This window comes from Theobroma cacao, chromosome 6 (assembly GCF_053813885.1).
Source record: "Theobroma cacao isolate CCN51 chromosome 6, ASM5381388v1, whole genome shotgun sequence".
Taxonomy (NCBI): domain Eukaryota; kingdom Viridiplantae; phylum Streptophyta; class Magnoliopsida; order Malvales; family Malvaceae; genus Theobroma; species Theobroma cacao.
Window position 1 is genome coordinate 30,445,776 of NC_142644.1, and position 12,047 is coordinate 30,457,822.

General features: G+C 37.5%; 2 protein-coding genes and 2 pseudogenes across 10 annotated transcripts; 1 reads left to right on the top strand and 3 right to left on the bottom strand.

The window, feature by feature from the left end:
- Window positions 1–215: 215 nt before the first annotated feature.
- LOC18597045 (antimicrobial ginkbilobin-2-like protein) lies at window positions 216–2,838 on the top strand. 7 transcript variants are annotated; one of them, XR_016027028.1, is made up of 4 exons: window positions 216–1,481; window positions 1,817–1,870; window positions 1,996–2,210; window positions 2,734–2,838. XR_016027028.1 is itself a non-coding variant. In XM_018122903.2 (3 exons), the coding sequence occupies exons 1-3, from the start codon at window positions 731–733 to the stop codon at window positions 2,027–2,029; spliced, it is 843 nt and encodes a 280-aa protein (XP_017978392.2). In that variant the 5' UTR covers window positions 217–730; the 3' UTR covers window positions 2,030–2,374. The 7 variants fall into 7 exon arrangements, 3 of the variants coding, with proteins under 3 accessions (XP_017978392.2, XP_017978393.2, XP_007025920.3); XR_016027030.1 differs by lacking the exon at window positions 2,734–2,838 and adding an exon at window positions 1,644–1,739 and having other exon boundaries at window positions 221–1,481; window positions 1,992–2,078; XR_016027031.1 differs by lacking the exon at window positions 2,734–2,838 and adding an exon at window positions 1,644–1,739 and having other exon boundaries at window positions 221–1,481; window positions 1,996–2,071.
- Window positions 2,546–5,131, bottom strand: LOC148762280 (G-type lectin S-receptor-like serine/threonine-protein kinase At4g03230; annotated as a pseudogene). The gene is made up of 7 exons (XR_016027027.1): window positions 4,994–5,131; window positions 4,685–4,822; window positions 4,396–4,598; window positions 4,001–4,210; window positions 3,542–3,779; window positions 3,134–3,284; window positions 2,546–3,041 (listed from the first exon to the last, which is right to left on the bottom strand). The product of XR_016027027.1 is annotated as a G-type lectin S-receptor-like serine/threonine-protein kinase At4g03230 (transcript).
- On the bottom strand, window positions 5,046–5,987 carry LOC18597046 (antimicrobial ginkbilobin-2-like protein; annotated as a pseudogene).
- A 1,314-nt stretch (window positions 5,988–7,301) lies between these two features.
- On the bottom strand, window positions 7,302–11,222 carry LOC18597047 (cysteine-rich receptor-like protein kinase 26). 2 transcript variants are annotated; one of them, XM_088807190.1, is made up of 7 exons: window positions 10,352–11,222; window positions 9,539–9,664; window positions 9,144–9,268; window positions 8,795–9,005; window positions 8,336–8,573; window positions 8,002–8,152; window positions 7,302–7,892 (listed from the first exon to the last, which is right to left on the bottom strand). In XM_088807190.1, exons 1-7 carry the CDS (start codon window positions 11,217–11,219, stop codon window positions 7,542–7,544), a joined length of 2,070 nt encoding a protein of 689 aa, XP_088663316.1. In that variant the 5' UTR covers window positions 11,220–11,222; the 3' UTR covers window positions 7,302–7,541. The 2 variants fall into 2 exon arrangements, with proteins under 2 accessions (XP_088663316.1, XP_088663317.1); XM_088807191.1 differs by lacking the exons at window positions 9,144–9,268; window positions 9,539–9,664; window positions 10,352–11,222 and having other exon boundaries at window positions 8,833–8,974.
- Window positions 11,223–12,047: the final 825 nt, after the last annotated feature.

Here is a 12,047-nt window from a genome sequence, read left to right on the forward strand (position 1 = left end):
AAAGTGGTATCTCCATTAAAATCAAATCAGTGGTCCAAGGGTAACATGCAAGAGACAAACTTCTTCTTCTGCTGCTAATTGATGCAAAGAAACTTCTGCCACAAATAACGTACTTTTTTTGTGTGGTTAAAATTAAAGGAGAAAAATGGTTAATATCTTTTTTTTTTCTGAAAAACTGGTGATATGGCCCTTAAGAAATGCTTACAATTTTTCCATTTTCTTTAAAGCTAGGCCTCTAGTGATTAATTTGTCTCGGGAAAATGCAGCCAGCTTGTAGAATGTAGCCGTCTGTGCCCCAACTGCAGCCGTCTGTGACCCAATCCAAGCCTACAAGACACCATGGATTGCCTTTTTGACTTAACAATGCCTTGGATTCTTGCAGTAAGAACGAACCCATCTTACTGTTATGAACTTCAAACTTGCTATCATTCGTACTTATCCAATCTTTCGGTTCTTTACTACTTTTGGAGAGGTGAGGTTAGTACATACTCAAGTATGTGCAACTAGTTGCGGTTGACTTTTAAACTTGCAATGGCTAAGAACAAAAATGCTTGCCTGGCATCAAAGCTGAAGAGTTGACCTGTAACAAACAGAAGGAAGAGATGTAATTATTGTTTTCTTTATTTGACACTAGCTAATTCAACATTAATTGAAGAAGAAATGGCTCATCTCTAGCACTTTGTATTTTCCACTGGGGCAACGAGATATAAATGAGTTACAGAACTAAGAAATGCTGTATTTCAGTGGGCCAAGTTTCATTATATTTTTAGTTCTAATGTTGTCAATTAGCATATGCCGTGCTGATAGCAATGTGAATTCTGGTTGGCAATGTTCAGAAGCTGATAATTTTACGTCTGAAAGCTCATTCAGGATCAATCTTGACAACCTTCTGAGTTTACTAACTGAAAAAGGGCCTCTGCACAACGGCTACTTTAAAACCACTGTGGGAAGGAGCTCAGGGAAGATTTATGGTCTTATACAATGCAGAGAGGATGTCTCTACAGAAAATTGTGCTAATTGTACAAGGGAATCTATTGCAGTAGCCCTGCATGATTGCTCGAAGAGCAGAAAGGTTCAGGTCTGGTTCACATGGTGCTTTCTTCGCTATTCAAATGAGCATTTCTTTGGCGTTTGGGATCAATCTTCGATGGCAAGAGTCAATGACACCAATTTTGACGATGCATCTGTGGTCTCCAAAGGACTCATCTTCATGAGTGAAGTTGCAACAACAGCACCAAAGCAGCCTTTGATGTTTCACACTGCAGTGTTGGATGCAGGCCAATTTGGGAAGAGGTATGGCATGGCTCAGTGTACCAGGGATATTAGTAGAACTGACTGTAGCAAGTGCTTGGATAGTCAGCTAGTGACATTTAGAACCACAATTGGGAATAAGAGAGGATGGGAGGTTTACGGGTCCAGTTGTAGCATGTGGTACCATGATTACCAGTTCTATTTCAACATTTCCATTCCTAAAAATGATGGTGAGTTGTGATTGCTTTGCTCATTATTTTTCCTTGATGGAGACAAAATTTTTCGTATTTGTTGCAAATCTCCACTGCATAACGTTACCATAAGTTTAGTATAATCCTTGAAATTATTTTTAGAATAAATGAAATTGAACTATTTTTATAATGCTAAAACAGGTGCTAGGAGATTGTCCTTGCATGGAGTTGCAACTGGCATAACAATGGCAGTCCTAATGCTTTTCTTTGTGCCATAATCATTCATTGGCTATTCAAGTATGTTATTTAGAAGGTCGAAAAAGGGGTCTGCGGCCAACAATTTTTTTCTTATGTAGTAATTTCAATCTATGCAGAAAAGTTCACTAACACCAGCTGTACATATTGGCAAGCCAACTTTCCTGAATCAGGCAATTTCTTTTGTTATTGAAATTTTTTGTGCTTTTAATCCTTTTCCTTGGCACTGGTTCTTGATTTTTGAGCTATTCCTGATTAATATTTCAGTAGAAAGTCTCTTCATCTTTCTCACAGATAGATATGGGAAGCCTGAGCTTTGCAAAAGCAAGTGAGGCCCTGGTCAAAGTGAAATTTGATAGACAATAGCTTTCCTGCTGCAGAATGAGGAGTTGGTATTGCAGAATAAAGAAGAAATGAAGAACGGGAGCCCTGAGGATCTAGTTGTAGTGCATTGTATAATGATTTCTGGTGCTTTTTCAATACCTTGCAAATTAGAGTCACAACTCATGAGTGGTGAGTCAGCTATGAAGTCCTTGATGTTTGTCGTTAGTTTTTTTTTGTTAATGGTTAATTTTGCTCGAGATAATTTACCAAATACCTGGTAATTGGAATTCTAATCTATATTTTCCATATAAGCTTATCAGCACTTCCTTGGGTATCTTCATGTTGTTGTCAGTATTTACATGAATATCATAGCTTTGCATACACATTGAGCCTGTTGTCTTTACTGGTTACCAAAATTGTTTTTTTCATTTCTTGGCAAAACAGATTCTCAAAACTGGGGAAAAGACTTTTCTCGGATGATGTTGCAACTTGCCTTTTTTTGTCATTACAGCAATTCTACAGTATGGAAATATGCCAGTAAAGCTAAAATTTAGTATATATGAAGAATGTTAAGGATGTATTAACTACAGCTTCCTTTTTCTTTGTATTTGCAAGCACAAAATGCATCATTCTCCCCAAAAGTAACTATAGTCAGAACCTGTAAGGTCACCTACTAAGTCTGTCTCTTTTAACACTTGATCTCCTGAGCTAGGAAGATGCAGTGGTTGAAGACTGACCAGATGTTAGAATCCCTGTCCCTGTCTGAGTAGTTGAAGATAGATCAGATGTTGTAACAAATCTTGCTGCAGAATATGGGGGTGATGATGGCTGGGGGAGATTAACTGATCTGCTCCCAAGCATGAGAATAACTGATGACATTGTAGGCCTAAGTGCAGGGTCATCCTGAACACACAATAATGCAATGTGTATCCATCTCGCAACATCGTGAATAGGACAGCCATCAGCAATGTTTGAATCTATCAACTCCAGTCCTCTGCCATCTTTCCATAGCTGCCATGCCTGCTCATGGGCATATGTAACAGGGTCTTAATTAGGGAAAGAAGCCTTAAGGATGGGTACAAGGAAACAGATAATAAAGAGAGGATGCATACATATGTTATAAGGCTTTGGCCACAGTCCTGGCGGTAGAATCCCCTGTTCTTTTTACCACTTAATATTTCTAGCATTAGGATTCCAAAGCTGTAAACATCAGACTTGTTTGAAAACAACCCTTCTAGTGCATATTCTGGTGCCATGTATCCACTGCAGGAGAAAGTAAAACACTCAATAGAGGACATATAAAGTGGACTAACATGCAGTGAGCCAAAAAACACGTGATTAGCACAAGATTTTCCTAGTAATCATTGATCTTTTGAATTTTGAATCTTTTTGCCCCATTTTCCATTTCAATTGAAAAATTGGTGAAACATAATTAGAGGCATAACACAGATGACTTCATCTCAGCCTAACGATGCTTTGCAACAATAACTGCGTGAAGGAACAAGAATGGAAGTACTTACTATGTGCCAACAATTCTCTCAGTGTTGGCTTCGATTTGATTGCCTCCAAAAATTCTTGCTGTTCCAAAATCTGATATTTTAGGGTTCATACCATCATCTAGCAAAACATTGCTTGCTTTCAAATCCCTATGGATTATCTTAAGCCGAGAATCCTCATGCAGATACTGAAGGCCCCTTGCAGTTCCATTAATGATGTTTGAGCGTTTTTCCCAGTCTAGTACCTTGCATTTTTCTGGATCTGCTTTCCGGAAAAGCATAAGAACAAAGTAATAGTCTAAGCTATGAGAAATGCTCGATCTAAATAAGTGGACAAATCTTATACCAGATACTCATCTTTCACATGCACTTATATGCACCACACTTTTAGCATATGCAGTTCACCTCGTGGATACGTAGCATAAAGAAAAACAAGAATCATCTAACAGTAGTTTGACATGTAAGAGAAAGAGAGAGACAAACCAAACAGAAAGGCATCCAAGCTGGTGTTAGCCATGTACTCGTAGACGAGAAGCTTTTCATCTTCCTCCAAGCAATATCCCAACAGCCTCACAAGATTTTTATGTTGAAGCTTAAAAATTAACTTCACTTCATTCTTGAACTCTTCAAGACCCTGTCTTGATTTCAACGAAAGCCTTTAACTGCAATCTCCTTCCCGTTAGGCATTTTTCCCTGAAAGCATTTAAACTTTAGTCATCCAAAGAAATATATCCACACCAATTTCAATTGTGCACTTCTGTCAATGAATGAGAGTCTCATAAAATTTTAATGTGCATATCAGCCTTTCTGCTGTTTCTAGACAGCAAATTATTTCAATAATTGACAATAAGGTTGGAGATCAAAGAACTACTTTTAACCTTGTAAACTGGGCCAAAACCACCTTCTCCAAGCTTATTTCCCCTGGAGAAGTTGTTTGTTGCAGACTGTATGGTGGCTAAATTGATGTGATGCAGCTCTCCGCTGTGATCCTCATCTGATAGATGAATACCTGCCTCCATCAAATCCGCACGCTTTGATCCTTGACAACCTCTTAACAAAATCACTTGACTTGTTCCCTCGTCTGAGTATTAAGTAGTAAATGTTTAAAATTTGGACTAAAAAATAAAGTAAAAGAAGCTGCAAGTAGGAAGGCCTCCTTGTATCTACCTTTCTGTCTTCTCTTCCTGACTAAGGATGAATAATACAAGAAAAAGAAACCCACCAGAACTGATACAAAAACCCCTGCTAATGATGATACAATGATGATTATAGTCTTCTTTGTGCTTTTGCCTCCCTTACTATCTCCTGCTGATACATTGCACCAAATAATCATGTTGATTTATCAGACAAAATTACTACAGTATTATTTTTTTTTATATATTCAGTCTGAATATTATCATAAAACAGGATAATCCTCTGCTTCCATAGAGGGAAAGAAAAAATTGCCTGGTGATGAAATAAGCCTGTTTTACTTACCTTCATTATCAGGTGGTGGAGCTGATGGTTGCTCATAGAACTGGTACATCTCTTACCTTATATAGCAACTTGGAGTTAAATTCGCCATCCTCTTTTCTCTATGCAGCAATTCTCTGTCTGGTCTAACAAGTCTCTCAAACAAGAAGAACATGCACGTACATTGAGATCTCTGCTGCACTGCACGAGACCATACCTACGGTCTGGTCCATTTCCCACTACCGTTTCCTTTGTTTCAAACATATTTTCTGTATATGGAGCGTGATCAACTAGAGAAAAAATCAAACCTTGGGCTCCAATATTTCCTTCATCAGGTGAAGTTTTATTCAGAGTATTCCACATTGACACCCTGGAAGAAGCCGCACCAGGCCAAAAATGTTGATATTTGAATAGCGTAACATGCATTGATCATACCATATGATTGCACTTTTATCAGAAGGGCATCTTTGTGTGAGTGTTTGAGTAGCATTGCTTACACAATCCTGGCATACATCGCTAGAAACATCACCTCTGCAAAGGAAGAGACTGTAAATTCCATTCAAGCTATCATTATAAAAGCTGTGGTCGGAAGCTTTAGAGGATATAGAATCCAGGACATCTGTAAGGTTAGATTTATAACCAGCAGTGGCAGTATCATTATCTGGACCTAAACAATAGTGTTAACTGTATGTTGGTGACTGGCAAGTGATGAAGCTAGTAAGCCCGGAGATTGTGATCAAGAAGAAAAGAAAGGTTTTGGATCTGTAGAGGAGAGTCATGGTTTTTTCATGCTCCTGGGATTTAGCTAGCTATCGAGTTTGCCTTAAGAAAAATGGTGATTCAAAAATTTAGCTTGGATTAGGTAAAAACACGTCTCTTCGTGTCCAGCTTCCACGGTACCCTGTTGATTCTGTTCACCTTTATAATTAATAGTTTAGTACTATGCATAAATCAATGATGTCACCGCAGCTGACCTTACTTGCCTGGTGGTTTTCAAAGAAAGTTGAGAATTAGTCATTTTCTAAGGCCTGCAATGGAGATAACTTCTTCCTACGGCTACTCTGCAATGTCCGACACCAGGTAATCTCACATTTTGGAATGTTCCCACAGGAAGAATGCGTAAAATGCGCTGCTGTCCACAGAAGGTTTGGCAAAGTCATCTTGATGCATAGCTAAGACTTGGATGGTCAACTGATTTAACCCCCCAAATCATATTAGTTTACCATCTGAATTGACAACTAGGCTTGGGTCATCGAGCTTGGACAACTAGCGTGGGTTTTGTTTTGACACCAAGGCCCTGCTTCATCCTCACCCCTCCCAGTTCCCACCCACGACCACCCCTACACTTTTAAACTGAAAAGGACAAAGACAAGAAATATGCACGATGGGTTGAATGAGTTTCTAGCATTTAAGGTTTAAAATGCAATTCTCATAATTCAAGTTTTTGGGTTGCATTAGGCATGTACTTTGCAACATTTTCAGCTTATTAGCCCTTTGATAATAAATTCAAATCAAGGTTAGTCAGAATTTCGGAAAATTGGGAAGCCATTATTCATGTTGGTAAATCTTTGGTCATCAATTCTCCAGTTCCATTTTCCTACAAGAAGAAAATAAAAAGGAGTCCAGTCCCAACCAAAATCAAAGCAACAGATAAATCTCAATTACTAAATACTTTTTCTTTTTTGAAAAGTGAATTTTATTTGTCATGCACCGGTGTATCATTGTTAGTCTCAATTATTAATACTTTTTGTTGCATTCATCAGCAATGTCAACTTATTTTTAAATTAATTGCATCGATTAATATTTTGATAATAAATTTGTACTCTGAAAATGTTGAATACTTATGTGTCTCTCTCATGCAAGGCTTCCCTTTGCTCTGTCTTATTCTGCCTTGGGTCTGCTGTATAATTGATAGGTTTTGTGTAAAAGTTAGGAGAAAATTGCTGGGTGGTGGTTAAATTTGGATCATTACAAATAGTATCAGAGCTTTCGTCAGTTCTAAGTGAGTTTTTACATTGCTCTGGTGTGAGATTTTAGCCTTATAAATGATTTGTGGTCTTGATGAGGATATCAAAAATTTGAGTGGGTGAGGTTGTGAACCCCGTATCTCACTTCTAATGTGAATGTGATTATTAAAATTTATATACCAATTTAAATCTATTACTATCATTTAAGTTTTTGAGGATCATGTGAGCCGGTCCTTGGACTTGAGTTCGAAAGAGGGATGTTGCTTTTATATGCAGGGTCTTCATATCAAAACAAGGTTTCTTGATGAGGGAGAGTTCAGAAAAATTTGATTTCTTTAATTTTCTTTAGATTCTACACAAAAAGAGAAAAGAAATGGATAAATTTTACCCAAAAAAAATTACAATGAGGTTACACATGTTGGGTAGTGATTATCATAAGCAACATCAGTACCCTTTTTTATGCCAATAAGTAAAAACTATAAGTTTGAGATTTCCACCCAGACTTTCACCCCACTTCTTGGTGAGATATACAGCTACATCCTGAACTGGTACATAATACTTTATAGCAATTAAATTCAAGATAATGAACTTACAATTTCCAAGCACTATCTAGGAGATAGTTCAGTAATCGAAACCTCGTTCTGGGATACTGGGAGTAATTCGTTCTTGGATTGGTTGGACTCTGACGGCCATGAATTAGTTCCCAAAGAAGATGACCTGTCGGATTCGATATTGTTGCTCTGCAGAGCAAATGCTGGTTGTGACGGCACCGCGAGGGTGGTGGAGAAGCTATTGAGCATGAAAACAACCGAAGCCATGGTTGGTCTGCCAGCTACGTTTTCTTGAACACATAGTAGCCCGATGTGGATGCATCTCATCATGTCATCTCTGGAACCATCACTCAAAGTGGGATCGATGAGATTCAATGCTGTCCCTTCCCTCCAATTTCTCCATGCCTGCAAGAAATTATTAATTTCCACTTATAATAACGTTTTATTTGCATTATGTTAGAGCGTAGCAAGAGTGAAGCAAATACATGACTTTAGTCTTCAGAGTCATACTTACAAAGTTCAGTAGGTACTCCTCAGTCTCTTCGTAACGGAAGCGATTACTTTTTTGACCACTGATGATTTCTAAAAGTAGTACACCAAAGCTGAAGACATCTGACTTCACTGAGAATTGCCCATTAATAACATACTCTGGAGCCATATATCCACTGCATATTAACATTTCTTGTATCATTCTCAACTTAACAAGTGAAGAAAGCCTCTTGATTATAATATCTAATCTTTCTATGAAAATAGAATATTACTTGCTATTTCTACGGCATAAAATACTAGATTAATCTATGCATACAAGAAACAATTCAAAGCTCTCACTAGGACATGTTGGTACTTACTAGGTTCCCACAATTCTGCTAGTATTGGCTTGTGATTCATCTTGTCCAAACAACCTTGCCATCCCAAAATCTGCAATTTTAGGAATCATGTCTGTATCTAACAAAATATTACTTGCTTTAAGATCACGATGAATTATCCGAAGTCTTGAATCTTCATGAAGGTAAAGGAGTCCACGTGCAATGCCTGCTATGATTTTGTAACGTGTTTCCCAATCCAATTGTGCACGCTTGATTGGATCTATATTTTCACAAAACCTTTTATATCAGTCATTAATGGAGTAGGAACAAATTCTAGAATTGTAGTTTTTTTCTTGGGTATTATGATCAGTTTAAAAATATGTCCCCGTTCATGGCTATGCAGCTAAAAAACATAATAACCAAAGTATTCAAGTCTCTGAAAACAGGAAACCTGAAGGGAGTTGTTATGAATGCAATCCGTAAGTGAAATTGAAACTGTACCGAATATGAAATGATCAAGGCTTCGGTTAGGCACAAACTCATAGATGAGAAGCCTTTCTTGCCCTTCCAAGCAGAAACCAAGGAGCCTAACTAAATTGCGGTGTTGAAGCTTGGCCACTAACAGGACCTCGTTCTTAAATTCTAAGTCTCCTTGTCCAGAATCCCTAGATAATCTTTTCACAGCAATCTTTTGTCCATTTGGAAGCTGACCCTAAAATATAGTAGAACGTACCATAAGGGACTTTTGATGAATTTAGAGCCCGAACCTTAAAAATTTAGGCTGGAATTTGATGATCAATTGAGATAAATTATACTGATATTCTGGTCTGATAGAAGTGCTGATCTTTACCTTGTAAACAGCTCCAAATCCTCCTTGTCCAAGCTTATTTGCATCAGAAAAGTTATTAGTTGCATCCAGAACACTTGCAAAGTCGAATTGCAAGGACTCAGCCCCAGTAATCTGAACATCCGCAGCTGCAAAAAAGGCAAAAGGTTTACTCAGGCAGACATAATAATTGGCATTTTGTATGCATTTCAAAGACATTCTACTGCCACAATGCAAACTTATTCCCCGATGATAGAGTAACTTCTGCTTGTTTATCGTACAGTTTCCTCAGCAATTGGTCTATGACCATAGTGCTATGCTCACCAATATGTTGGTTTTCAGCAGGTGAAGTAAGATCATTCTATTTTAGCGAATAATGTCAAATTTAATGTCATGACTAGCGCAATCTATTTGCTTACTTTCAACTTTCTCGAATGGCTTTCTTCGTCTTGAAAAGATGCATCTGGAGACGATAATTAGTATCAGAAAGCTCACAACTGATGCAATAACAATGATGACAGTTCGAGTAGTGTTGTTGCCCTTCCCTGCAAAACACAAAATTAAACTTAGAACTTAAACTAACATATTATATATAAATAAACTTAAAAGACAACCCCCAAGTCCAAGATCCCTTGGAATCTGTAGTCTCATGGGTTTTGGTGCTTTGCTCTTGGAAAATCTTATTTTGTCATTTAAGCCAAGAGACTGAATCAATATTTGATTTTTTTTTTGTTTTTATTGTGTATCTTAAAAGGAATAAAGATTTGACTGCAGATTTTCGTTATACTTGATTGTTTGATTGAGAAGGTTAAAGAGAGGCCTTAACAAATATCATGGAAAATGTCATCCCTTAGAAATTTCAAATTCGTTGCCTACATCAGCCTTGACTAAGGCCTCTCTTTGACTATTCCCCTGTTCTTTTCTTCTTTGTTGCACAGCTTTTAACTCTATGTTTGGAAAATCAATAACAATAGAATTTTATTGTCTTACAAATATTATCATCATGTTTGGATAACATCAAATCATGGAATTGAACTGAACTTTGTAAAATTTAATGGAAATTCACTTATTAAACACCCAAAGGTGCCAAAAAATCTTTTATGAAATAATTAAAAAAAAAGTAATCATTACATATCAATCTGATTTATATGTTCAAGATCTTACTGTTCCTAATATTGATTATAAATGAAAAAGAAATATATGTTTTAGCAAAAAGGCAATAGATTCTTTACCTCCTCTTGGCGTCGGAGGAGAAGTTGGACCAGGTGGTGTTGGAGATGGTGGCGATGACGGTAGAGGAACTAAAGTCTGATTATAAAAGGGGTCAGACTCATACCTCAAGATACAAGTAGGTCTAAGAACCCTGCATCCTATCCTTCCGTAGCAACATTTTAAAAACTCTTGCTTTCCGTGATTTAGACAAGCAGTGCAATTTTGCTCGTCCATATCAGGAGTACACTGCACCGCAGCGTATACCGTTTGCAAGTTACCAGCCGGTGCATTACCAGCTTCATACTTGCGAAGAGGACCCCCGGCTGCGGCTATGCTGCTTAGATTATTCAAGAGTTCACTTAATCCATTATTGAACTGCTCAGGGTTTGATGCATTCCTTTCGTTGTAGGCACAAGTACGGGGCTCGTTTTCCAGTTGTCCAAAGATGTCTCGGTTGGCGTACCTCACCAAGCAAAAGTCATACCATGCGGTGGCCTCCTTGTACCAGGGGCAGCGCTGCAGGAGCACTGTTGCGGTGTGGTTAAGGCAACTGTTGCATTCATCTTGGGTTCTGTCCCCCGAGCATAGTGCGATTGCGTTGACCTTGTCAGGGCTTTCACCTGCAGACAGATTAAAGAACCCGTAATTGAATTCTGTAAGAGAGGAAAGTTGGGAGACGATGCCATTGAGGTTGGCCTGGTAGGTGCTGTTTGCAGTGTAGTTGCCTTTGTCCTCAACGTGTCGACACTCAAAATAAGGATCAGATTCATCTGCAAGGGCGAGAGCAGCAAGGGATACGATGACTGAACAATAAAACAGTAGACGTCCTGAACACCCCATCGCCAGCGTCTCTCCTTGCCCTTCACCAGTTTTGGTGCAGGAAGCCATGTGGGCATACGTCTTTTTATGGTATAACTTTTGGCCCGACGCCTGCAACCAACCACATGCCAGTCACTATCGCCATAACTTGTGTTTAGCGCTGAAGACTCGAGACATCTTTGACGGATGTGACAGATAAAATTAAAATAATAGGTTTTGTAATCATATTCTTGTAATAAAAGGAATCAAAATTGTTTATTCAATCATATCTATTATAAAAAAAATTATTTATATATTTACAAAAATTATATATATATATATATATAATCATATGTGAAATATTAAAGTTCTCAATTACTTTGACAACGTAATCAACAAGAAACCTTTTTCATACTTTTGTTGATTTTTTAATTAAAATTTTAACTTCTTTGATAACGTAATCAACAAAAAATCATTTCGTACTTTTGGTGTTCTTTCTGTCTCGATGCTTTGTTGAGGACTAACAGAATTCTCAAGAAGGATTATCGTTCCCCTTTTCCCACAGTTGCTTTAATCATTGGGTTTTTTTCCATAGATATTTAGAACTGCAACCATAGCAGCCAAAATTGAATGGGTCTTGAGTTGATCAAAGCAATTCAACAGGTCAATCTTGACCTGTATGGCCCCCACAAGATGAGGTTCAGAATTTCCTCCTTTTAGATTTCGTGTCTGATTTGATTTTTTTTTTATAATTTTATATTAAATATTTAATAAAACTTTTATATTAAGATTTAAAATTTAAAAATTTTGGATTGATAATATAAAACTAAGCATATGTTATAAAATTATGAAAAAAAATTATCAAACCGAATACTAAGAAATGTTACTTCAATGAAATATTTACTTGTGAAATGAGAC

Bases quoted from the DNA above. Each gene is read 5' to 3' on its own strand.
- LOC18597045 (XM_018122904.2), top strand. From the start codon at position 731: ATGCTGTATTTCAGTGGGCCAAGTTTCATTATATTTTTAGTTCTAATG. The intron at 1,482-1,816 runs GTGAGTTGTGAT...CAATCTATGCAG, and splicing joins TTCCATTCCTAAAAATGATG to AAAAGTTCACTAACACCAGC. The intron at 1,871-1,995 runs GCAATTTCTTTT...TCTCACAGATAG, and splicing joins AGCCAACTTTCCTGAATCAG to ATATGGGAAGCCTGAGCTTT.
- LOC18597047 (XM_088807190.1), bottom strand. From the start codon at position 11,219: ATGGCTTCCTGCACCAAAACTGGTGAAGGGCAAGGAGAGACGCTGGCG. The intron at 9,269-9,538 runs GTAAGCAAATAG...CCTTTTTTGCAG, and splicing joins GCCATTCGAGAAAGTTGAAA to CTGCGGATGTTCAGATTACT. The intron at 9,006-9,143 runs GTAAAGATCAGC...ACTATATTTTAG, and splicing joins GATTTGGAGCTGTTTACAAG to GGTCAGCTTCCAAATGGACA.